The sequence below is a fragment of the Zalophus californianus genome, chromosome 3 (assembly GCF_009762305.2).
Source record: "Zalophus californianus isolate mZalCal1 chromosome 3, mZalCal1.pri.v2, whole genome shotgun sequence".
NCBI lineage: Eukaryota > Metazoa > Chordata > Mammalia > Carnivora > Otariidae > Zalophus > Zalophus californianus.
The window spans coordinates 101743578-101771459 of NC_045597.1; the positions used below are offsets into that span (position 1 = coordinate 101743578).

Genomic DNA, 27882 nt, shown 5'->3' on the forward strand with positions numbered 1-27882 from the left:
GTGTTCCTGCCTCGTCCTGAGCAATCCCCTGAAATCAACCAGGACACTGGTACACATGATGGCAAAGAGAGACAGAGTCTGAAAGAGAGAGGCACATTTGCCAGCAGGTAGGGAGAACTGTGGGTTTTGAGATTCATTAAGAAAGAAAAAAATGAACCCATTCCAGGAGTTGGAGTTTGCCTTGTATGCTTGCTTAAAGCTGGAGCACTAGAATTTTTCCTCTAGGAAAAAGAACGCACACTTCTTTGAAAGCAAGACAGCCTTCCTCATCCTGCATGTACAACTAAATGTTGAGCCTCACTAGGTGTGGATAGAGGCCAGGCGGGTGGGCTCTGGCACCCCACCCTACACTTTAGCTCTCCCTCACCATACACATACACACATACACACATACTTTAACCAGAGCCATCTCTCTGCTCTTATGTTATATTCTTTGAGTTAAAATTTCATATGAGGGGTGCCTGGTTACTCAGTTAAGATTCTGACTCTTGATCTCAGCTCAGGTCTTGATCTCAGGGTTGTGAGTTCAAACCCCACACTGGGCTCCATGCTAGGCATGAAGTCTATTTAAAAAAAAAAAAGAAAGAAAGAAAAGAAAAGAAATTCATATGAGCAGAGAGTGCCTGGCTAAGAAAAATTTGAAAACCACACAAGTGGGTAATCTCTAAGGTCCCTTCTAACATTTTACCCAACATTTTATTCCATAGATACTAGGGAGCATCAGAACAGGAAAAAACAGACAACTTTCTGCTACTTTTCTGCTTCCCCAATTATTCCCCACACTTGATGCATGAAATGCTTCAATTAGAGATTTGTTCCTTTGGCTCAAAGGTTCAAGTGTTTGCCCTCATTTTGGATGCTAGCGTTTCTGGGGGGACAGATACATTAAATCTGTCAGTCATCAATCAGTCAATTCATATCAATCCCTCAATATGAATGACTTTCTCACATACTTTTCTGAGAGCCGGTTTTGGGAAGGAGGTGAGAACACTGGTTCCTTGAGAGGAAAGGCAGCTCAGGAAAGGGGAACCTAAGCACAGGTGATGTCATTGCACCATGACCAGTCCCTCAGAAGATGTCCCACTCATAAATAAGTAGATCTTTAGCAATGTTCACACACCCATTGATTTGTCTGTCCCTGATAAGACATTTAATTGAGACACTTGCTACTTGAGGTATTACCCCCCCTACCCTGATGCAATGAGGAGCACAATCACCCAATGTGGCTAATTATGATTCCTTTCAGTACAAAATCACTCTCTGCTTGATTTTTCTGTGGGCCATAAACTGCAGGGGAAATGTCAGCAATCTTGGACTCTCTAGGGATTTCTCCTCCTCCTGTTCAGTTTCTTACCTGGTTAGGCACACACGCACAAAGTCCACTGCGTTTTCCGAAAAGTGTTCTGGTAACGGAGGCATCAGCCCTCGGTGTGCTCCAATGTAAAACATGGCTGCCATCCTGTCCATTGAAGCCAGTGGAGGCTTCCCTGTGGCCATCTCAAACACGGTGCAGCCAATGCTCCAGATGTCCGACTTCCTTCCATAGCCAGACTCATTGATGACTTCCGGGGCCATCCAATATGGAGTCCCATGCATGGACTTAAGCATGTCACTGTGGGTGCCATTTAAACCAGCCCAGGCCAAACGCTTGGCACAGCCAAAGTCAATTAGCTTTATTATTCCGGTTGGCATGAGCATGACATTATTTCCTTTGATATCTCGATGCACCACACAGTTCTCATGGAGATAAGCAACACCTTGCAGAATTTGTCTTGTATATTTACAGAACACCATCTCAGGCAATGGCCCAAAACGGTTTATAATACTAGAGATTGAGCCACCAGGGACAAACTCCATGAAAATGCTTACAGTGTTCTCTTCCAAGCATGTCCCCAAATAGGCCACAATGTTGACATGTTTCAGTGCTTTGAGCAAATCTACTTCTTCGTGCAGTTTCCGGTATTCTTTTTCGGTAGCTAATTTATCAGAAGTATCCAGAGCCACCTGTTTTACAGCTATTAGCTGTCCTTGGCTAGTAAGACCACAATATACCTAGAAGCAAACCTTATTATTAAATTTAGATGATATAACCTGTTCACAAAATGCCTCAGGTGACGCTTGTCTTTCCCTTCTCCTCCCAAACCCTTGTCTTTTTCTAAGTTGACGCATCCCTACCTAAATGCACAGAACCTAAGCAAATTCAATGTTTCAGGGGGGCCAAGATGGGGATGGGTAGCATGGTGAATGGATATCGTATTGGCTTGGAGTCCAGTGGCCTGGATTGGTTAGAATCCTGGCTTCACCATTCCGCAGGTATGTAACTTTGGGTAAGTCGTATAATCTTTTTGACTTCAGTTTTTCTCATCTATAAAACGGAGGTGATAATTCTTACCTCACAGATATCTACATGACTACAATGGGAAAACTCCTCACCAAATAAGTGAAACGCCTATTTCAGTGCTAAAGCTCTAAGGAGCGAGAGGAACGCAGGTCCTGGGGTAATCTGGCAGTGACCCTATCATGTGTCTTCAGTGGTTTCATGTCTTTCCAGCTTCTTGCTGATATGGCCCCAGCTAGAAAATAGCCTGTCTTATCTGGGCATCGGTCTTCTTTTTACCCATCTATGTAAAAACTATCTAATGTGCTAGGACTTTAGAGGGTCTTTTGATGCAATTCAAAAACTGTAAGGAACATTTTTTTGTTTTTGCCACTCAACAATGATTCTCCCAACTTCTGACAGCATCCTGAGCTGTTGAACCATGAGCCATCTCTCCCACTGGACTTGAACCCAGGAGAATGAGAGGTTAGAAATACATTGGCCATTGCCCCACCACATAGACCCTGAGAATGAGACCCGTTAGGAGACATACAGAGAGGCCAGACCCTAGTGACATTGTTTGACCCCTGAAATCAGCTATGTCCAGAGCCACACCTATTCCAGACCCTTCAGTTACATAAACCAGTGAACATCCTTTCCCCCAGGCCAGTTTGGGTTGGGTTTCCTATTACTTCCAACTGAAAAAGTTCCAAGTCAAAAAGTTTACAGAGTGGGGAGGGCACAAGAGGATTAGGAAAGAAAGGGTGGGTCAAGGAGGAGTGGGGATTTGGGGTTTCATCATGTTTCCCATTTAACTTACTGTACCATAGGCTCCCTTCCCAAGGATCTCGCCCTTTGTCCACAGGATACATTCTTCATACTTAGAACTATTTTCAGAAAATGTCTTCTTTTCATTTGAGTTGAGAAATTTCTCCTCCTTGTTGAATATCCTGAACCCACTACTACATCTCTGGGACAATGAGACAAAGAGAAAAGTCACCATTAAACTCTGAGTCACTGGGATGGAGGGGAGGGCTGGAAAGTAAAGTCTTCCTTTCTTCTAACTCGGGACCAACTAGAGAAAGCCAAATATGCACCCGTAATTAGTCATATAGGATGCTTCTTGTTAGCCCACCTACAGTTTCCCCCTGCCAAGAGCCTCCAATCAGAGCATACTGAAAGCTGCCCTTTTTTCCCTATAAGAAGGTTTCCCACTCCTCTGCCTGCCTTTGAGTCTCTGCCAAACACAAGTGTTAGTGGCTGACTCTTTCGCTAGAGCAAGCTCTGAATAGCTTTTGTCTATTCTTCAGTTATTTCCACAACACAAACATACACTCAAACACACACATATATACATAAGCCTATATACATACACACATTCATTCACAAATACACACACAGACACTCTCTCTTCCTCACGCACAGCCACAACACTTAAGTGTGGTCAAGACCAGCTGCAATAGAATGACGATCCTTGGTCCTCTAGACCTTTGCTCCTCAAAGGAGAATCTGCAGACAGGTGAATCAACATCACATGGGAGCTTGTTAGACATGCAGAATCTCGGGCCCCAGACATACTGAATCAGTGTCTACATTTTAACATGATCCCCAAGTGATTTGCATTCACAGTAAGCTATAAGAGGCCCTGCCCTAGAAGTCAGGGAACAAGAATCTCTGTAGAACTTAGACCATGTTTTCCAACTGGTTGATCGGGGCCAAAAATACTTTGTTTTGATCTCCTCCACAAGTTCTTAAAAATAAATGATGGTGACGCAGATGCATGGTGAAGGCCATTATGATCAAGACTGCCTTGCAAGCATATTTTCCTCAGCAATGAAAAGGCCATCTGTGTACCTCCTCCCCATCCTTTTATGTTTCTATCCAAACTAAACTTAAGGACTGCTTGGGAAGCAAAAGGCTACAAAAAGTCAGTTTTGACTCCATCATTACAGGGTGGGGTTACGGGCTGCTGATATCTACTAGCTTGTTAGCTTTGCTTAAATTTAAAATGGCAGGGCAGTGGGACGCCTTGGTGGCTTAATCAGTGGAGCAATCGACTCTTGGTTTTGGCTCAGGTTATGATCTCATGGGTCATGATCTCTTGACATCAAGCCCCAAGTCAGACTCCAGGCTCAGCAGGGAGTCTGCTTAAAGGTTCTCTCCCTCTGCCCCACCCCGTGCACACATGTGCATGCACATGTGCGCTCTCTCTCTTGATCTCAAATAAACAAATCTTTAAAAAAAATTAAAATGGCAGAATGGTAGACTCATCTCAGACACACAGGTGTGCACACACATATCCCCGTTTCTTACCCAGGCCTGGAGGCCTCCCTGAATCACTACCTACCCCCGACAGAAACCAAATTCACCATGAGGGCAGAGCTGGTGTTCCAGGACAAGGAATAATCTCACTGTGTAGTGATAAGAGTGTGGGCTGGAAGCAGAATGCCTGGTCCCACCACTCACTGACTATGTTAACTTTCTAAGCCTCAATTTTCTCATCTTTCCAGATGGGGACTCATTATGTCATAGAATGTTATGAAGCATATAAAGAAGACAATGTAACATATCTCACTCCTACATGGTAAGTTCTCGATAAACCTAGCTATGATATAACTATTTGCCTTGTGTATCCTTTGATCAACTGACTAAAACAATTGTTCCTGATCCTGAGATAGTGTGATATAGCCTGAGTCAGTGCTCAATAAATATTTCAGCTAAACCTACCATTTCTGTCTTTAAAATTTGAGTAGAACACGAGGCTCATGTAATTTGGTGAGAATTGAAACAGACAAAACAAAACCCAATGATCTGTTGATATTCTTCTTCCCCACTCCTACTCCCATGCCAAATAATTTTTTTTTAATTTTTCAGGATTGTTGCTTATTTTCCTTGAGAGCAATGGCTAAGTCTTCTATCCCATCATGTCTCTAGTTCTTAGCCCAGCGCCAGGAACACAGTAGGCACCGATAATATTTGTGTGTTAAAGTTTTCATATTTCATGTCTTCAAAGCTATTTTGGAATTAGCTGGTGAGCTACTTGTGCATTTCTTTCTATCTCACATACCACCTAGAGCAATGTTTTACCCATAATTATCTCTCTGCTATTTGTTGATGGAAAACATTTTCACTGAATAAAATATTGACCTACTTCAAATAAATAGTTTTGCTATATTAATGTACCCAAATTGATGCCACTGCAGTGTCGGGCTAGCTGAATTCCAGAAGTAAGGCGGTGTAATGAAAACATCTTAGCCTGTTGGCGAGGATGTGGAGGAAGGGGAACCCTCCTACACTGTTGGTGGGAATGCAAGCTGGTGCACCACTCTGGAAAACAGTATGGAGGTTCCTCAAAAAGTTGAAAATAGAGCTACCCTATGACCCAGGAATTTCACTACTGGGTATTTACCCCAGGGATACAAATGTAGTGATCTGAAGGGGCACGTGCACCCCGATGTTTATAGCAGCAAAGTCCACGATAGCCAAACTATGGAAAGAGCCAAGATGTCCATCGACAGATGAATGGATAAAGAAGATGTGGTATACACACACACACACACACACACACACACTGGAATATTATGCAGCCATCAGAAATATGAAATCTTGCCATTTGCAATGATGTGGATGGAACTAGAGGGTATTATGCTAAGAGAAGTCAATCAGAGAAAGACAAGTATACAATCTCACTGATATGAGGAATTTGAGAAACGAGACAAAGGATCATAGGGGGAGGGAGGGAAAAATGAAAAAAGATGAAACCAGAGAGGGAGACAAACCATAAGAGACTCTTAATCTCAGGAAACAAACTGAGGGTTGCTGGAGGGGAGGGGGGTGGGAGGGATGGGGTGGCTGAGTGATGGACATTGGGGAGGGTACGTACTATGGTGAGTGCTGTGAATTGTGTAAGACTGATGAATCACAGACCTGTACCCCTGAAACAAATAATACATTATATGTTAATTTAAAAATTAATTAATTAAAAAAGAAAAAGAAAACATCTTAGCCTGACAGTCAGGGCATCTGGATTCCAAACTTGCAACCGAACAGTGAGACCTTGACAAAACTATTGAGTTGTTTAGGGTTTCTGATTCCTTGTTTGAAAATAAGGAGTTTGAACCAGACTGTCTCTGAGGACCCTTCCTGCCTCAATGAATCACTGATTCTAATTATACCGACCTGTATTTTAACATTTGTTGTCTCTCCGCCCAATTCTGGCGTGGTTTTTCCTCTCCTACTGAGGACAAGATTTAGGTTTTCAGGATCTGTTTCATCTGGCATTATTTGGCAAGAGGTGTTATCTCTCTCATCAAGAGCTAATAGTTCTGCAGCTAGGCATCCTAATAGTTCATCTGTCAATTCTTCATTCTTCACAGAATCTAGAATTTCTTGCGAAATTGAATTTGCATCATTTAAAGTTTGTCCAAATGTGTGATATGTAATTGACTCATTAGCTAAACTATCATGATCCAAAGAATGTCCCCAATGTTGATATGCTTGGGAAGATGCACTCTGTTGTTTCTCTTGGAAAGAGAAACTCGTAAGTGTTTCAGACTTATCTAAAACACTTTCGAACCCTATATTGTTAGTCAAAATTTGGTTGGCATTTATTTTACCAAGAGATGCTGTATTCTGCTTTTCTTGCAGTACATGCTTATTGGAACCCTTCTCACTGGGCACTGCCCAGCTATTTTCTGAAAGGACAAATGGGGTCTGGTGATGTAGTTCTTCAAGTTTATGCAGATCTCTGAGGCTCGTGGCAAGTATTTGATTGTTAGAAATGTCTCCTTCATCAGCAGACTCTTCCATAGAGACTTCTTCAACAGTGGACAAATCTGTAACAGGAAGGAATCCATTCGGTGCAGTGGACCGCTTGTGAGGCAGAGCCAAGTTCATGGGCTGACCTTCATCACTGGAAGAGAGAAAGTCATTTCCTGAAGACTTTATCTGCCACTCTGGATCTGAAATATCATCACCATTTTCAATGTCTTGTAAGTTGCTACCTACGGCTTTGTAACTCTTTTCTTTAGAAATTAAACTTTTGCTCTTTTGTTTAATGCCAAGCGAAGTCTTTGCAGGTTTAATGTGTGGTCTTTTCTGAGAAAATCTTGTTCTGCTATTGCTGCTTCTCTCACTGCGTGAAGATCGACATTTATGGGCAACACATCTGCCAGACGGAGCTGAGCATATCTCTCGGTAATATTCGTGCTCATGACGTTCAGCCTCTCTCATGTGACAATAAACAGGAGTCCCAAACATTTCATAGATTCCAGGCCCATTAGCAGTTGAATTGATTTCTTTGAACATGTCACTATACTTAAGATCTAGGTAATTTAGTCTTGGTTCTGTTGGTTTAGCGGAGAGAGGAACAGGAGACTTCTTCATTCCTGGATTCTTACAAATGCAAGGAAAAGATTGCTTTTTAGGTTTCAGAGCCCGGTAAGTTGATTGCTTCTTTTCTACCTGTGGCATTCTCCTTTGAAACTTGGGTGACTGCCAGGGTCTGGGGTCAACAAGCCCCAAAGCAGGGAAAACTTGAGTTTTTATGCTGGTTTTATGCATGGTAGGCTTAATGGAAACTTCAGTGGAAATCATGAAATTCTGGGGTGTCCTGTTACTGGTCTTGGTCTTTGACTCCAACTTATTTCTGTGGGTTTTCATCTTCTGCCTGTCATTTTCTTGGTGTGCAAGTATGTTGAAGCTATTGTTGTTTTGAAGAGTGCCCTTTCTTTTTTGGAGGCTCGGTTTGGCTATTGCCGGTTCCTTGGGAGGTCCATGTCCAGGGAAAGTGATGTGGATAAGAGGCACCGTTCCATTCATTTCTGGTTTGGTGGCCTTTGCTACTGATATTTTTATGTTTCTCTCCATGCCTCTCTGACCTTGTGGGAGCTCTTCAGTGGAGCCATCAGGGACTCCATTGGACAAACTTTTAAGTACAGTACACTCTTCTAAAATATGATTTGGCTCAACTGCTTCACCTTTCTGTGCTGAAGAACTTTTGGAATCAGCCTGATCATTTCCAGTCTCTTCATCCTGCCTTAGAATTATTTCTGAATGCTGGGCTTCTTGGAACTTGATTGGCACGGTATATCCAACTTCACAGTCTTGTTTACAGTTTCTGGCTACTGAACCCTCTTTCTTTCCTGATGAAACATGTTGAGAATTCTCTTCTTCTGCTTTTCGAATTTCACGACCAATGCAGTCAAGATCCACTTCCTGATCTGTAGGAAAATTGCTCTCCTCACAATTTCCAAAGAATCCCAAAGATTGTCCCTTTTCAAAGTCAGAGATTGAAATGTTGTCGCTTCCTTCTGTTTGCTTGGATTTCCTGTTCTCCTCCCTCTCCATGTGTTGTCTCTGATGGCTAGCCTTCCAAAACGAGCACATGTTTCTGGACCAAATGGAGCTGTCAGAGGACATGAGAGTCTGATCCACAAACACCTTAAACGGAGCTTCCTGGTGCTTGTGTGATGGTCTAAACTCCTCAGATCGACTTCCGGGCTCTGAGAGCTTAGGTACAAAGGATATGAAGTTCAGAATATTTCTTTCTCTCTCTTTTAGATCCTTGCAATTTGGGGGGATCGTATGAAGACCAGGTTTCATGGACAAAAGTGACAATGGTGGCAGAGGGAACTAAAAGGAAAGAGAAAAGGCTAATGAATGCAGAAACGTACATGCATATCATATCAAGTGGTTTAAGGTAATCCAGAGAGATTATCTTTTTTTATTTACATTCAATTAGTCAGCACATAGTACCTCATTAGTTTCAGATGTAGTGGTCAACAATTTATCAGCTGTGTATAACACTCAGTGCTCATCACCACCTGCCCTCCTTAATGCCCATCACCCAGTTACCCAATCTCCCCATCCATTCCAGATAGATTCTAAGATTTGCTTTAGGGAGGCCTTTACAAGGCTATCCTAGAGATCCCAATTTTATTTATCTATTTTTTTAAGATTTTATTTATTTATTTGTCAGAGAGAGAGAGAGAGCACAAGCAGGGAGAGTGACAGGCAGAGGGAGAAGCAGACTCCCCGCTGAGCAAGGAGCCTGATGCGGGACTCGATCCCAGGACCCTGGGATCATGACCTGAGCCAAAGGCAGACACTTAACCAACTGAGCCACCCAGGTGTCCACTAGAGATCCCAATTTTAAAAACTAAAAGCTCATGCCTGGGATTTTTGGTAAAACAATACTTCTAAAAACCAAGATTGTTGGGGGGTGCCTGGCTGGTTCAGTCAGTAGAGTATGTGACTCCTGATCTCGGGGCAGTGAGTTCAAACCCCATGTTGGGTATACAGATTACTTAAAAATAAAATCTTTTAAAAAAACTAAATAAATAAAAAATAAAAACCAAGATTAGTATAGCTATAAAGATTCATGTTTATGTATTTATAATAAAATAAGGGCCCTATAATGTAAACATTAAATTGTTTAAAAATATTTATTTATTTTAGGGAGGGAGAGAGAGTGTGTGAGCGGGGAGAGAGGCAAAGAGAGAGAGGGGGAGAGAAATAGATGCCTTGCTGATTGCGGAGCCCGATGGGCAGCTCGATCCAAGGAGCCTGAGATCATGACCTGAGCAGAAATCAAGAGTCCAACACTTAACCAACTGAGCCACTCAGGCGCCCCAGGTAAACATTAAAATTTTAAGATGAGAAATTTTATTTCTCTTCTCTTTTCCTTTTCCTTTCCATAGAATCGATATAAGATTTTTTTAAATACCCACTTAGAACAGCTTAAAATTTCTGTTACAGAGGCACCTGGGCATCTCAGTCTTAAGGTTAATTAAGTGTACGACTCTTGATTTCGGCTCAGGTCATGATCTTAGGGTTGTGAAATCAAGCCCTGTGTTGGGCTCTACATTGGGCAAGGAGCCTGCTTGGGATTCTCTCTCTCCCTCTTCCTCTGCCCCTCCCCGCCCCTGCTCATGCTCTCTTGCTCTCTCTCTTAAAAAAAAAAAAAAAAAAAAAAAAAAAAAAATCCGTTACACTTACTTTAACAATGATCATTAGGTTAAAGACTAACTCAGAATTTGTATCTGGAGCACAACTACTCCTTAATATTGTGCTGAATTGTTTTGTTGGGTGGGGCTTATAAAGGTGCCACACTATACACTTGAAAGCTAGCAACCCTGAATGGTTTTTACTTCTTTGCCCTCTCAACTGTTTTCAAATGAAGTTAGTTTTTATTAACGGCAACCTCTAGAGGTCAGTGTAACCCAATATATAAAATTCAGCTTTATGGTCATTAAGCTGTAAACTAACTTTCCATCGTGGTTCTTCCCAGATTTGGTACCTAATTATATTAGAATACTTATAGGCCTGGATCATGCAGGGCAACTGAGAGCTGTATGTTTGTCATCGTATTGCCAGCCGTGTGTAAGAAGAAACGGAAAGGAAGCTGATACTAGAGACTCAGGCATTAGAAGTAGTGAAATGCAGTGTAATCCCCCACTTTTATTGTAGAGATGATTTTCTTCAATCACTTAAACGTAACGTCAGAAATAAAGACGGATTCTGCCAGGGCTTAAACATCTCCCTAGTAGCAGCTTTTGTTTGTTTTTAAGGCCAATAAGCTTTTTACAGCACTAAGCAGTACCTATGCACTTTCTCATAGGCTCATGGGACAGAGCAGGGGCCGACAGTTGAGAGGGTCACAAGAATCTTTCCAAAAACTGTACTTACACACTAGACAACTAGGAAAATCTTTCTACCACTGGGGGAAAAGTTTACCTAATTTCTAGACATGTTAAAAGAAGACAAATTAAAATATGTCTAAAAGAGTTACTTACCTCATTATGTAGTGAACAGAAAACCCCTCAGAAAAGAAATGTACATGGCAAAGTATAACTCTCCCAGTAGTATTTGTGACTCTATAAACTATCTGTGAGCTGTTGTTTCCCAAGCTATAGTTGCTGAGGATTTTGATTCTGAGTTCTTTGATAGAGTTTGTCTCTAACAAGAGGTTCTTTGGTTTTAAATCTTAAGTCAAAAAGGCTAAAACTGGGGCGCCTGAGTGGTTCAGTCGTTAAGCGTCTGCCTTCGGCTCAGGTCATGATCCCAGAGTCCTGGGATCAAGCCCCGCATCGGGCTCCCTCCTCGGCAGGAAGCCTGCTTCTCCCTCTCCCGCTCCCCCTGCGTGTGTTCCCTCTCTCGCCGCGTCTCTCTCTGTCAGATAAATAAATAAAATCTTAAAAAAAAAAAGGCTAAAACTCATCTTACCTCGATTCTTCGGTTACTGTACTTCATATCAGAAATAGAAAACTCTATAACAAGAAAAAATAAAATAATTAGATATTCTTAATAATAGAGTGAACGCAGTAGGTCTTAAGCCAGAGTTGGAGATGGAGTGATCTTGGTGCTAACGTTTGAGGAAAAGTTAAAACTAAGAGTTTTTCGAGTTGTAATCCACATGGAATGATTATAGAAACCTTAAGGCTTTAAAAAAAAAAAAAAGAAAAAAGGGGCCCCTGGGTGGCTCAGTCGGTTAAGCAACTGCCTTTGGCTCAGGTCATGATCCTGGAGTCCCAGAATTGAGTCACATATCAGGCTCTCTGCTCAGTGGGGGGTCTGCTTCTCCCTCTGCCCCTCCCCGCATCAAATAAATAAATAAAAATCTTTAAAAAAAAACCACTTAAGGTTACCACCACTGAAGGGGGATGCTGTTTTATGTATAATGTTGTTTTTTATATACAGTTGACCCTTGAACAACATGGGTTTGAACTGCGTGTGTCCATTTATATGTGAATTTTTTTCAATAAATACAATAGGGTACTGTAAATGTATTTTCTTTATGATTTTTAAAAATATTTTATTGATTTATTTGAGAGAAAGAGAGAGGAGAGGGAGGAGTAGAGAGGGAGGGAGAAGGAGAGGGAAAGAATCTCAAGCAGACTCTGTGCTGAGCACGGAGCCCGACATGGGGCTCAATCCCATGACCCCTAGATCATGACCTGAGCTGAAACCAATAGTCAGACCCTTAACTGACTGAGCACCCAGGTGCCCCCTTATGATTTTCTTAATAACATTTTCTTTTCTCTAGCTCACTTTATTGTAAGACTACAGTATATAATACACATACAAAATATGTGTTACTTGACTGTTTATGTTATTGATTAGGCTTCCAGTTAACAGTAGGCTATGAGTAGTGAAGTTTTGGGGGAGTCAAAAGTTATACATGGATTTTCTATGTCAGTGTCCCCAACCCCCACATTGTTCAAGGGCCAACTGTAAATGTATATTATATTTTAATATACATATTATATATATACACACATAACATTTGTATATATGTTTGTATATTTACATTTACATTCATATTCATAATGATACTTATATTTATGTTTATGTTTATATTCTGGTAGGAAATACAAGCTTTCTGGATCAGAGAACAGAGCATTCATTACGCACAAAGCATCACAGCACCAGCTTCCCACACTCCAGTTCCCCACAGGGCAACACAGGGAGCACCAAATGTTTACCTGTGGGGAAGCACCACAGAAGTGAACCCTGAAATTATGAGACTCAGATTGATTGGTACTTTGACCCGCCTTTCTCTCCCAAAAAAGAGAGACCTTTACTATGAAATGTAAGCAAATGTCTCCAGGAGAAAGGGGAAATGTATCTCTGGGTTTTATTATCCTAGAATGTAAGCAAACAGGTCCTGAGGAAATAAATGTCTGAATCTCTCTGGAGCAGTACACTAATTCTAATTTCCAAGACATGTTTATCATTCAATCATCTCTTAACCTTATTTCCTAGTGCTTTTTGTTCATAAAGCCTGGACCATACAGAAATGTGGAAATAAATATTCATGTATAATAGGAGACAGTTGTTTGAACTTAAACACGGGATAGATCATAGATGGGATTTACTAGGTAGTGTGAACCTAGTTGTCCTCTTACCAAAAAGTCAGAATCGTCCCTAAAGCCCCGCCCACCACTGCAGCTTAAAGTTGAAGCCAAAAGTTCCGACGTGTCCCGAGTCAAAGCAGGTCACATAAATGGATGAAGTGGGAAATTTGGGGTAGGAGTGAGCTGAAATTGTGTGCCCCAACTAACAAGACAGCCACTACACAGTTCCAAGTGATGCTGTCCACTCCAGATCGATAATCTAGTATGCTAGATTCTCCAGCTGTCAAGAGAAGCCAGAGAGCTGGAGACATTATGTGAAATTTCCCTCTTACCCCCTTAGTGCTTTGAAAGTTGAACAAAATATATTGCAGGTCCATTTTAGCCACAGGCTGCCATTTTGAAATTTGACTTAGAAACAGACCTCTCGGGGCGCCTGGGTGGCTCAGTCAGTTAAGTGTCTGCCTTTGGCTCAGGTCACGATCCCAGGGTCCTGGGATCGAGCCCTGCATCGGGCTCCCTCCCACTCCCCCTGCTTGTGTTCCCTCTCTCGCTGTGTCTCTCTCTGTCACATAAATAAATAAAATCTTAAAAAAGAAAAGAAAAGAAACAGACCTCTCTAAGATGCAACACAGGTAAAGAAGACTTTGGCAGGTGAAAACTGGTACCTAAGAAGAGGATACCAGTAGGAGGGGTTCAAGCATTCCCCTTAGCCACAGCTACAAAACCACCCTCCAATTCTTTATGCATTTATTCAACAAATATTTATTTGTTTATTTAAAGATTTTATTTATTTATTTGACAGAGAAAGACACAGTGAGAGAGGGAACACAAGCAGGGGGAGTAGGAGAGGGAGAAGCAGGCTTTCCGCTGAGAGGAGAGTCCAATGCAGGGCTCGATCCCAGGACCCTGGGATCATGACCTGAGCCGAAGGCAGACACCCAACGACTGAGCCACCCAGTCGCCCCTTGACAAATATTTATTGAGGTGCCTGATGAGTGACTGATACTATCCTAGAAGATGGCAATATAGTTGTGAACAACAAAGACAAAATCCTTGCCCTCTAACAGGTCATATTCTAGAGGCTGAGGTGTCCCTGTAAGAAGATGCTACAGGTTAATACCAGAAATACAACAGAATATAATGTATAATTGGGTGCATATGTATAACCTCCTGATTTAAAAAAAAGAAAAAAACCTTTCTAAACCTATTTTAAATATGTGCATAAATATTATCCAGTGTTGGGAAGGCACGACATGAGGTAGAAAAACACTCAAGCACTCCTGGTGAGAAGGTAGAGGTGAGATCTTGCTGGTCGGTACCTTGGCAATATATGTCGAAGGCCTTTTGCATGTGTATAGAATTCCAGTTAAAAGATCAAATGTGCCCACTTTTCTCCATTCCACAAATTTCTCACTATAATGGTAGTAAAGGAAATTAAAAAGGAGTAAACAAGCACAGCAACAACAAAAGCTCAGAGGACAAGACAGCAGATGAGCCAAGTCAACAAAATTTTACATGGTGAAAACTTAATGGATGAATAATAATTGACTGGTTGTCTGTTCTGCTCAGTGCCTGCAGGGGGAAAACTCAATACGGACTAAGAACTCCAGAAAGGAGCAGGAATTGAAGACCCTGGGTACCTCCGAAGGTGAGGATGAAACAAGGGGTTGCTTGTAAGTCTGTGGAAGAAGTAGTTTCCAGATTCCCTGTCCTGCCCCACTCATCAGGAGTTGCTCTTCTCTGTTCCTGGCAGAAGGCTGGAAGTTTACTTTCTGGAGAGTCTGGAACAAAGATACTAAGGAGCTAGGTATAGCTGAGAGCAGAAACAGGGTGCTGGAGTGAAAATGAAAGGATTAAGGGAAAGCCTACACACTGACAGGTCACTCCCAGCCTTTCAACCCATAGTCAGGGGCTTGGGTTATCCCTGTCTAAGAAAAACTGACCGAGACCAAAGGCTATCTGTGCACACTGACACTTGGGGAATCCCTCGCTCAACCATCTAGGTCTCTCTCTGCCCATTCAACACACTCCCTGGAGCGCACAGCACTTTTAGTGCCAAGAAATACAAACAGACAGCCAAGGAACAACGGATATGTGAGAAAAGCCGCTAATGTGAAAATACAGAGAACAAAACAAATGGAAAGAACAGAGTTCAAAAGAAACAGGGACAGTGAAAAACTATCATTAATACACTTTACGCATCTTTTCTCAGGAAGCTATTGGAAATGCACACTATGAAAAACCCTACCCTAACAGTTTCTCTGCTATGCGATCTCTCTTACTGCAGTAAGCCAGTAAATGCACCTTGTTGGACTACAGGTTTGTCCCCGGAGGTTTAGGCCAATTGGTTTAGGACAGTGGCAAGCAAATATCAAAGACAGCATTGCCCTAAGGGAAAATACTGGCACCAGTGTGCTCTCTGGTAAATAAGTCTTGGGCTAGACAGAGTGGCAAACTCAAATCCTAGAGGAAGGCATCCTCCGTGTAAGCCCCCAAGATTCCCACAGGTAAACATCAACTAAATATGAGTTCATGGTAAAGATTTTTCATACTTTCAAGAAAAAGATGATAGATAGATAGATAGATAGATAGATAGATAGATAGATAGATAGATATATGATTAATAGATAGATAGGTAATTTGTTGGCAGAAGAATAAAGGGATCACTGTAATTAAATGAACTCACCTTCAGATTTTCTTTGTTGCCCCTTCAGAAAGTGAGGGACATCTTCTCTGGCTACAGATGTGGAAATGTTTGGTTCTAAGCAAGGTCTTGGTAAGAAAATGCCCACATTCTCATCACAGAGTTCCTTGGAACTTTCCTCTTCCTTCAGAAGTAAAGGCTCCATGGTCAGCGTCTTTGTCCGGAAGTCCATCATCTCGATTTCATTTGGGAGAGAAACGGCATGTCCTCGTGCCCATTCTTGATGCACTGGCGTTATCTGACTGAAAGGGAGGAGGACACAGTTTCATTCAAAACTCATTCCCCGTGTCTTCTGGATCTCTGCTTCACAGTCCAGCCTGACATCACCAGAAAGTTGGAGAACTATTTCCAAGTGGTGCTGCTGAGTGGAAGAGCTGTATTCTTGAAAGGACAAGACCTCTCCACCTTCTGACTCACACCCCACGTCGTCTGCCTTCTGCACCCCACACTGTAGTTTCCCCAGTCCCTATTTCCTTGAGCAGAGAAATCAGAGGGGCAAAGTGCAGGCATAGGGGATGCCCTCTTTTCCTTCTCTAAAGGCATTAACCAGCCCAGGACTCCTCAAACTATCTTTGGGAAAGGACCGGTTTTTAAATTTTCCAATTCATTGTGGAATGAAACTTTTGTAGCACTTTTATAATAAAAGTGAATTACTATCAGAATAAAACAAAAAATCAAAACCATGAAAACAAATCCCAGGTTTTTCATTATCAAATCAGTGAACCTAAAATTACTTGGTCAAATTGTAATACAACTTTCTAAGTATTTACATTTTCACGTTCTGTCCTGACTTCATCGTGGACTGGGAACAGAAGGACCACAGAATCACATATTAAGTGGCACTGCTGTAGGGTCAGCAAACTCTGACCTAGGGGCCAAAGCCAGCCTTCAGTCTCTTTTTGCAATTTTATTGGATCATGGGCATACCTATTTGTTTTCATGTTGTCTATGACTGCATTGAAGCTACTACTGCAGAGCTGAATCATTGCAACAGAAACCATATGACCCCTAAAGCCTAAAATGTGTATTATCCTGCTCCTGCCACAGTAATATTTATTCCAACCCCTGCTTTAGAGTGTTTTTTGGAGGGTGAATTACTAAAAATGTAGGTTACCACACAAGTATCACTTCATACTTAAATTTCAGTCTAATCTTTCAAAGAAAATTCCTTACTTGTTTTCTTGTAAATCTTCTTGGCTCATTTCTTGGGGATAACTGACATCTCTTGGAAAAGTAACAATAATCTCAACATCTATAGAAACACATGACGGTAATGAAAAGAAGAAAGTAATTAATTCCAGTGGCAACCGGGAACTGAGTATTTTATTTCTGGTTATTTAGCTGATCTGTTTTTAATAATTACAGAATGTGGAATAGACTAGAAAGCCCAGAAATAAACCTACGATTATATGGTCAATTAACTTATGACAAAGGAGTCCAGAGCGTGCAATGGGGAAAAGACAGTCTCTTCAACAAATGGTGTTGGGAAAACTCAACAGCTACATGCAAAAGAATGAAAAGTGGACCACTTTCTTACACCATACATAAAAATAAACTCAAAATGGATTAAGGACCTAAATATGAAACCTAAAACGATAAAAAAACCTAGAAGAGAGCACAGGTGGTAATATCATGTTGCCATAACAACGTTTTTCTAGATAGGTCTCCTGAGGAAAAGGAAACAAAAGCAAAAATAAACGATTGGGATTACACCAAAACAAAAAGCTCTGCATAGCAAAGGTAACTTACAATTAACAAAACTAAAAGACAACCTAGTGAATGAAAAAATTTGCAAATGATATATCTGATAAAGAACTAGTATCCGAAACATATAAAGAACTTACACAACTCAACACCAAAAAGCAAATAATCCAATTAAAAAATGGGCAGAATGGGCGCCTGGGTGGCTCAGTCGTTAAGCATCTGCCTTAGGCTCAGGTCCTGGGATCAAGCCCTGCATCGGGCTCCCTGCTCCACAGGAAGTCTGCTTCTCCCTCTCCCACTCCCCCTGCTTGTGTTCCCTCTCTCGCTGTGTCTCTCTCTGTCAAATAAATAAATAAAATCTTTAAAAAATATAAAAATAAATAAAAAATAGGCAGAAGAATGAGCAGACATTTCTCCAAAGAAGACATAAAAATGACAGATGCATGAGCAAAAAAAGTACGTAACAAAACTTTCCAGGTATAAAATGAAGTTTTATGATGAGCAATGCTTTCTCCCTGGATGGAGAAAACAAGGCCTCCTTTTGTAAAGTGCAACTAATAACACCTACTTCACACAACCATTGTGAACTTTAAATGAGATAATTTTTCTTGCCCCCTAGGAACGCACTTGTATATGAATTTTGGTCAAATCCTATCTGATTCCATGGGATGATTTCCAGTATAACCCTTAAGACAGAAAGTTCCAACTTGTAGAATCAATGCTTGCTTACAATATAACATGTTAAATTTACATTAAAACACCAGTGTGAACCATGTTACTTTAAGGTTTGTTCATGTATTCATGTTTTTCCATTCAACAAACTTTTGTTAAGTAAATGCCGAGCCTAACTTTTTATGCTGAAGATACAGAAATAAACAAGGTGCAACTGTGACCTTAGTAAAGACAGCAAATAAGAAAGCAAAGAGTATTATCAAGTTAAACACTGTGATAGAAGTGTACAAATGGTGTTGTGGGAACACAGAGGCGTATCCTTCTAGAACAACCCAGTCCTTGTCCCAGTATTCAGTCCTATCCGTGTATTTCTCAGGACCATTTAGTGAGTCTCCCTATGCCTAGAGGAGCTATAGTTTTAATCAGCCCCACTGATGGAATGCTAGGAAAGAAGTAGAGCAGAGAAGATTAAAGGGAGGTATGAATCAGACAGATCTGGACCTACATCCCTCCTCTGTTCTTCATGGGTGACCTTGGGAAAGTTACTGAATAATCTACCTTTAGTTTTCCTGATGTTTTCCAAATATGACGACATGACTACATGTTTTCTAATAAAATAGCAAGGAGCACTTCTCTAAAAATGAGGTTTTCCCTGGGATGGTCAATATATTCTTAAAAATTTTTCAAAGATCCTACCACCACACTATCTATTAGCACAAAATGAGAGGCTTGGAATTACAGAGCCAGAAGGAACTTAGAGCTCATTGGATGCAAGCCCTTCATGTTATAGACAAAGAAACTGGTAACCATGAAGTTGTGTGACATGCTCAGGGCCACTCTCATACTTGGAAGGGAGATGGATGTCTTTCATAACATTTTTGTCATCATCTCTGAGTGCAAAACCTAGCTGACACGTTAAAGTAAGAAAAACCATACAGCATGCATTCCTAATAACTAAACCATCCATGAAAAGGCTATTCTCTACAAAGGCTAAGTGCAGTTAGTGCTTTGCTGTGGAAGTTAGAAAACTGCCCAGAGTGTATTCAGGTGAACATGTTCTCAAGAATGACTCGCTTTTACAGTTATTGAGAACTCATAAACCCAGAATATTTTTAAGCAAATTTAGTGTGTTCACTAGTTTGTTAATTGGTTGATTTCTTTTTTCAAACCAAGAAACAAAGATAGAATAAGCAAGAATAAGAAATACCTACCGTGGTGGAAATTGTTAAGAGCTAATGGCCCCATCCTAATTGTTGATCCCAAATAGGGGGGGGAAGATTATAGAACGTACTGACTCTGAAATCAGCTGGGAGCATACAAATGTTCTCCGTTTTGTCTCTCGAATAGCGTGAATGGTCGTGGGAGCCTCTGAACCTACCCAGTGGGCCAGAAAAGACGCATTATCACATGTAGAAGTAAAACGCTTGCTCCTAAGTGTATCCTTCCACTTAAGAAGAGGTAAGGTAACCCCACCAGAAAATGTTACTGCAGAGAGAAAGTAAGAGGCAACATTTAAATATAGCCAGAAATGTAATTTCACAAAAGAAGTGAAAATGATATTCAAAGTGGGGAAATGATCATTAAATTGCTAATGTTCAGCCATTATTAAAATGAAAACTGAAAATTGGCCGAGTCTACTTCATTTAGTGATGAAAAATTATTGTCTCCAGAAGCGTCTTTCTTTCCTGTATTTTCTGCTTGTTCTGTTTAAATTGATGGGCATTAAAGTTCAAAATATTTTGACACCTTTTCCACATTTTTATAATTTCCTAAATCATGAATCTCAACACAGATTTTTTTTTAAAACTACATTTTCCTGTCTCCTTTGCCACTAGAGCTCAGAAAGCCAACTTGAGAGAGAGATTCACGTGAGTTACATGAAAAAAGATAAGATGCCGTCATTGTTTTTGCTGATGTGCTTGTTAGCAGATGGATGAGTTTCCAAGAATGATATGGGAGCAACTTCCTGGTTGTGGCAGAGCAGCGTGATATGGGGGTGAGTAGCCAGTTTTGAGATGTGGTTACAAGAATTCTTCCTGACAATCGAACCTAGAGTTTGTTCTCTTTTGGCTTTTCAATGGTCTGCGAACTTTCTAATATTGTTTTAAAACTTCCTTCATTTCTAACTCAATTAAAAGTAGATTCTGTTATCTGCAACTAAGAATCCTGATGGATACACTGCATTAAAAAAATTTTAAGTCCAGGGGCGCCTGGGTGGCTCAGTCATTAAGCCTCTGCCTTTGGCTCAGGTCATGATCCCAGCGTCCCGGGATCGAGCCCCACATCGGGCTCCCTGGTCCACGGGAAGCCTGCTTCTCCCTCTCCCACTCTCCCTGCTTGTGTTCTCTCTCTTGCTGTGTCTTTCTGTCAAATAAATAAATAAAATCTTAAAAAAAAATTTTAAGCCCAGTAATTTTAGGAAATAAGTTCTTATTCCATTTATGAAGAGTAATTTTCCATGCTCAATGTAGTCTTCAAGGTTTGCATCTGATAATCATTCTAGGAATGTAGCTGATTGATGAATGCAGGAAGATTTTTATACTAAGGAAAAGGATGAGGGATTTTTTTAGGGGGGCCATAAATTGTATTTTGTAAATTACCATCTATAAAAGCCTTATAATTAAGCCAATGCATGCTGCAGGAATATTTAGCTGTTAAAGTCTGTGGGTGTGATCTAAACATTATAGAGTTTATATATATTTTAGTGATGCTGACTTTTGAATAGAATACAGTGAACAAGCAGAGATAAACTAAATGATTAAATGTATATATCTACTATCCTGATGTAGATCAGGATATTAAATACACATTTAATCATTTACTCATATGGCATATGCATAAAGTATAAAGTGTTCCAGCACTTTTTTTATTTGTATTTTTTAAAGATTTTATTTTTTCATTTGAGACACAGAGATACAGAGAGAGAGAGAGCATGAGCAGTGGGAGAAGCAGACTCCCCGCCGAGCCAGGAGCCTGATGTGGGGCTCGATCCCCGGACCCTGGGATCATGACCTGAGCTGAAGGCAGATGCTCAACCATCTGAGCCACCCAGGCGCCCCGTGTTCCAGCACTTAAACATCAACAGCTTCAAGTATGTTAGAAACACATAAATGGGGGTTAAAGAGATATATTGATACTTAAGATGAATATAATGCACAGTAGTGCCCCAAACGTGTTTATTTCAGACTTGTGACTTAAAAGAGTAACTACTATAGACTAATAACTATGAGAAGAAAATTTATCAGAAATATAATTGCTTCTTTCAAATTTGGAACCCCTTATAAAATCTCAAATTTTAAGCAAGAGCTTAGTGGGGATGGTACCTACCTATGTGCTACGGCTCCTATATGAAAATTCTGTATATTTTAAAATTATAAAAATTATAAATTATTTTAAAAGAATTAATTGCACCTCAAATGGCAAGTCATCTCCAAATTGAGTAGAATAAGCAAGTTATTTAACCTCCTGGAGGGTACTTGGGACACAATTGCTCTGAGAACTCTGCTTTGAAGTGTCCGAAAGTCAAAGTCAGACCACAAGGGGTGTTTGGAAGAGGGCCAGGATTTTTTCCTTTTAATTAGGTTTTTGAGGTTTCATGGTGTTCATTATTTCAAATGTTACTAAATTATTCTCCGCCCTCAGCCTGGAGAAAGGCGATTCCAAGCGAGTTTGAGACAGGCAGGAGCTCCCCAGGAGAGGGCAGCATCGCACAATAGGCCAATGGAGATAGTGGTTGGGACAGCGCTGCAGTGTTTGGGGAGGTTCACGGGGTTGCGGAGAAAAGAATCCTAGAGGACAGCCTCCCTGGAGAGTTAGAAATGGAAGCCAGAAAATTGCCGAAGAGAAACAGTAGCAGTGTGAATAAACATTTGACTTAATAAACTTGTAGGTGAGCAGATCACTGTAATCGCTGTGGAGACTATTTTCTGAAAGTGAGAATCTGCAAATAACTTGTGGTCTATTAAATGCAAAGACACTCAGGCAAATGACAGGATAACATATTTGGAATGGGTGTGTTCTGGAAAATTCCAGACTTATGTCCTCATGGAACAAAAGACTGAGACTTGGGGCTTTAGTGCCTTGTTCAGGCCCCCATCTTTTCCTGAAGAGAGAAGCTCTGGGATAACAGCTGATGGAGAAATGCTTGGTTCTGGAAGAAAAACAGATCCCTGGAGCTGATGGAAGATTCTGAGAGGAGAGAAATGGGGGGAAAGATGTTATCAGACAAAAAGGAAAGGGGGAGAGGATGGCCGGCTGAGCTGGAGTGGGGTGAGTCAGAGAGAGAGAGAGAGACAGAAGAGAGATGGCCATTTTGGCCGGCAAGTGGCCAAGACTGTCTGACTGAGATAAGGACCAAAGGATAGGACTGTGAGCGTGTTTTCTTGACCTTTGTGCTTTTCTGTGTTTTCAAAGTTCTCTACTGAGCACTATTGAAATGGGGTGGTGGGGGACGGGGAGCCAAATAATCAGTTACCTTTGTGAATACATCAAGGATATAAGCCAGATACCTTCTGTCCTGGGTTGCCAATCTTGTCCATCACCACTTGGATCTCCTCCTTCACTAACCAATATGGAATGACTGCAGTCCTCATCTTGGTCAAACTCCTGCAATATCATGAAATAGCAACTCAGTTATTCAATGTACTACTTTGTTGACAGAATGAATATTGATTTTTCTAAGCTAAAGTTTCACACTGTGGATTCCTTTTAAATTGGAGAATGTATTTAGGACTAAAATAATGGGAGGAGTATCTCCTCCTGGAGCACCCGGCTCAGACAGACATGGACATGATTAATTGCACAATCAAAAATGAAGATCAAAGCTGAAATCACATAGACACATAGAAATTCAATATCTTATACTTTTTATCACATCAGCATCCAGGCTGCTAAAGCTGCCACAAATTCCATCTGGGTGGGAAACTGGAAAGAATCCTTTGGCCACAGCAGTGAACAGCCCCAAAGGAACATGATTTTTTCCATAATGCCTCCCTGGGGCATCATTTACAGTTGGTGAGGATGGAAATCCCTGCCCCATATGGAAGCTACAGATATAACTCTAGACTGAAAGGAGGCAGCAAAGCTGATTAAAGTTTTCACTGTGAAAGCTTTCTGATCTAATCATGGCATGCAACCTCTCAAGGAAGGAAAAACCTCCTTTCTAGAAAGTAATCATTATGCTAAGAACCATGGTTGAAAGCCAGCTTGATTTATGAAAAGTAATCCTAACTCCCTAAATAAGAAGTGTTTTCTTATTAGAATTCATTGTTGTCGATAGGGTCCTTCCTCAGGAGTTGTTGCTGCCAGTGATTTTGCCCTATTTAATGTCTAGAACAGTGACAGATGCAAGTAGTATTTAAAATATCTCCTCATAACCGGTAAGTTACAATTAGCTCTCTGGTTTCTATTATCTGGGTGAGCTAGCTATTTAAGGGAACTGTTGGATAAAAAGTCTTTGCCCTAAACGCAGATGCCTGTCACACAGGTGGGCAGGCTATCACAAAGCCTCTGATATGTCATTCATTCATTCCCAGTCGAGCTTGGGAATCTTTCCCACTTTGTTCACTTTAACTACCACAGAAAATACTAAAAGTAAAGTCCTTTATTTACACTGCCATTAAAATGTTTTAGGTATTCAATCATAATAACTTCATAGTCATACCTATTACACAGCAGTACCTGCTTTTTTTTCTTTTTTTTTTAAGGTTTTATTTATTTATTTGACAGAGACACAGCAAGAGAGGGAACACAAGCAGGGGGAGTGGGAGAGGGAGAAGCAGACTCCCGCTGAGCAGGGAGTCCGATGCGGGGCTCGATCCCAGGACCCTGGGATCATGACCTGAGCCAAAGGCAGACACTTAATGCCTGAGCCACCCAGGCACCCCAGCAGTACTTGTTTTTTAAAGCATTTTCTATCTCCTGGCAAAGGTTAGGTACCCTGTCTCAGACCATCCTGGTTGTCAATGGCAAATAAGAGACCTGGGCTGGTTCACCCTGATACTAGACTGTAGTGAATTTCACTGCTTGCTCTTCTCTGCATTTCAAAAATTCTACCACTATGTGGCAAATTTCTTCTCCTTCCTATTCATTTACAAAGGGGGAGCAGGGAACTCTTTTTAGAATATATAGAAATAAAAAAAAAATCTTTAAAAATGCAGTAGAAAAAAAAATCTCCTATCATCGTACAAATAAAAAGCAAACACTGTTAACGTAGAAATAATATTTCCTTAGTTTTTTTCCAAAGTATTTATAAAATATAGTTGCATCACACATTGTTTTATTCAGCTTTTTCACTGAAGACAAGTACAAATTACATAGCAATTTAGTAAGTAAACATTATTTTAATGTAATTGTAAATTCTTTCCGTCAACAAATATCAGAGGGTCATAACAACATTTAGTTAACCCCATGAGTCTTACAATATAAGCCCATAATGCTTATTAGGCAGTTTTTACTTCTTCATTATTACACATAGTGCTATGAACATCCTTGCAATGAATACCCCAATTTTGTATTATTTCTTCAGAGTAAATTTCTAGATATGGAATTATTGATCAAAAGAGTATGAACATTTTTAATTTGTTTTACACACATTACTTTATTTTAAAAATTTTTTTTAAAGATTTTCTTTATTTATTTGACAGAGAGAGAGACAGCAAGAGCAGGAATACAAGCAGGGGGAGTGGGAGAGGGAGAAGCAGGCTTCCCTCTGAGCAGGGAGCCTAATGGGGGACTCGATCCCAGGACCCTGGGATCATGACCTGAGCCGAAGGCAGATGCTTAACCGACTGAGACATCTAGGTGCCCCCACACATTACTTTGGAAGCAAAGTTTAAGTTACTACTTACACTCTACCAGTGCATGAGGGGGTTTTGCTACATCTTCTCCATTACCATTATCATCACTTTTCATTTTTAGTGATGTAATATATGGAATGGGTCATCTTATTGTTCTTTGAATGTACATACTTTGATTAGTAAAAAAGTTTAGAGATAGTTTCACATGTTTATTAACCACTGAATTTTTCCTTTATATATAGTTTTTTTGGATCCTTAGTCTGGAACACTCTATGAGACCTCAAAATATATTTCTATGATTTCATATAATTACAGTGATTCAGTGAAATTTTTATGCTAAGCTTTGGAAAATAGCAGTCTTCATATGGAAGTCTTAATATGCAACTGGTTCTCACATCAGGTGTCTATGTTAATTAATGAGCTGTGATCAGTCTCAGCTGCTCAGTTCATTTATTAGTTGGTCCTCTTGGAAAAGCTGAAAGACGCAGAGTGTGCACACCTACCTACAAAAATCCATGATGATGACTAGCATTTACATATATAGGGTTAGACACTCCTCTATACAACTTACACATACTAACCAATTTAATTCTCACACCAACTCTAAAGGTAAGAACTTTTGTTTTCTTTTTACACACAGGCCCAGAGAGGTTAATCGAGGTCATGTAGCTACCCTATGGTAGAGCCAGGAATCACACTCAGACTCTGAAGTCTGATTCCAAAGCTCTTAAACCCTCTGCTTTCTTGCTACCATGAAACATTTGAAATAAAGAATCTCAAAAAGAACCAGAAGGCTCAGTTGGTCTGCCTTTGGCTCAGGTCATGATCTCAGGATCCTGGGATTGAGCCGCCCATAAGGCTCCCTGCTCAGTGGGGAGTCTGCTTGTCCCTCTCCCCCTGCCCCTCTTCCCTGCTCATTCTCTTTCTCTCTCAAATAAATAAATAAAATCTTTTAAAAAAGGACCATAAAGAAAAGAATCAACAACAGTAAGCAAAATTAAGAGAAAGGATACTAAAACCCATTTGTAAGTTTTGCACAGGAAAAAAATAAAAGACGTGATAACTGTAAGTACCTGACAACAATTTCTTCGATAGAATAAACTGAAAAACCATAAACATCACACATACACAAAAAAGATATAGGGAATAATATACACTTTGAAGTTTATGGAAATGAAGACTCTAAAACAGAAACAGCTCCGGATTTTCTAATTGCCTTTAGAATGCTAAATATGAAAGACTTTAAGATGTACTTAGGTGCCACAAGGAGGACAATTGAAATAATGACACTCAGTCATGAGTGAAGGAGAGAAAATATTAGAACAGCACAGCCCCAACATAAATGGATTTCATAAACCACTGACAATGATGCAGGAGATAACACTAGACTAGAAAAAGAGTGTAGCATTCTAATCTGCAAACAACAGAATCCCAAACTTACAGAAGAGAAAAGAGGCAGAGAAATCATACGTAATTAAATTGTGAAGGAAGATTCTCCTTCGATGAAAGGACATTGGGAGAGGCTGGAAAGTCTCCCAGAGGGCAATCCCAGAAGCAAGGCAGCTGCCTATTATTTGTAAACTAGAAAAACCTATTGCAGACAGCCATAAAGAAAAACAAGCTTTCATTCAAAGAACAGAAGTGAAGGATGAACTTGGGTTTTACCATTTAAACCCGAGAGAAAGCATGAGAGAGAAAAGCCAAGTTCAATAGTCAGAGTCTATTTCTCCCTCAGGAATGAGTTCAAAGTTATTTCAATCATAATAAGAAAAATATAGAGTGAAGGCTCAATAAACATTTTTAAATTGCATGGGGAAAGAATGTACTGCTGTAAAGGGGTGTTTAGTCCTTTTACAAAAGAAAATTACTTAAACATACCATAAAAAATGAAAAGTAAGTGTTTTTGTGTATCAATTTCTAATGTATGACCGTCGCTTTAAAGATTGGTCTCTAGGTATTTTATTTCAATTACTATGTAATATTAGTAACCAAAACCAAGACAACCTTCAGTGTTGTGATAAAACCTGCTGCTTGGCAGGGTCGCTTGGCCTCACCACTACTGACATTTGGGGCTGGATAACTCGCCGTTGCGGGTGCAATCCTATGCACTTAGCAGCCCCTACCGCTACCCACTAGATGCCAGTTGCACCTCCACCTGTTGTGACACCAAAAAATGTCTCCAAATGTTGCCAAATGCAAGATCACCCACTGTGGAGGACCACTGTACCAAAGCACCTTTGGTTTGGTTTTTGGTTTTTAACCTGTTCTAAAAAGTTATAAATGCACAAAGGAAAATATTCCAATAGTATTAAATAAGCTGGGTTTTTTTTTTTTTTGAAGATTTTAAGTACACCCACTGTGGGGCTTGAACTCACAACCCCGAGATCAAGAGTCACGTGCTCTACCAACTGAGCCAGCCAGACACCCCTATGCTGTTTTTTAATATTAAAAAATAGTAATAATAGTATTAAAAAATACACATTTCCATTCTACCTCATCCCATCCCATGCCCCAAAGGAATCCTGATTTAACCATTTCTATACATATATTTTTAAAGATTTTATTTTTTTTAAGATTTTACTTATTTATTTGAGAGACAGAGTGAGCGAGCGAGAGAGAGAGAGAGAGAGAGAGCACAAGCAGGGGGAGGAGCAGAGGGGGAGGGAGAAGCAGACTCCCTCCTGAGCAGGGAGCTCGATGTGGGGCTCGATTCCAGGACCATGACCTGAGCTGAAAGCAGAGGCTTAACCACCTGAGGCAGCCAGGCACCCCTAAAGATTTTATTTTTAAGTAATCTCTACACCCAATGTGGGGCTTGAACTCATGACCTTA

The 27882-nt window shown here is 40.6% G+C and overlaps 1 protein-coding gene across 1 annotated transcript in view; it reads right to left on the reverse strand.

Annotated features, from left to right (window-relative positions):
- MAP3K19 (mitogen-activated protein kinase kinase kinase 19) overlaps nt 1-27882 on the reverse strand; it is a 62290-nt gene that overhangs the window by 6777 nt on the left and 27631 nt on the right. The window contains exons 7-13 of the mRNA XM_027588880.2: nt 22762-22858; nt 17051-17129; nt 15860-16119; nt 11543-11586; nt 6497-8950; nt 3138-3287; nt 1355-2052 (exon numbers count right to left, since the gene is read on the reverse strand). Coding sequence (XP_027444681.2) covers nt 1355-2052; nt 3138-3287; nt 6497-8950; nt 11543-11586; nt 15860-16119; nt 17051-17129; nt 22762-22858 — 3782 coding nt within the window. The remainder of the gene's footprint in view (nt 1-1354; nt 2053-3137; nt 3288-6496; nt 8951-11542; nt 11587-15859; nt 16120-17050; nt 17130-22761; nt 22859-27882) is intronic.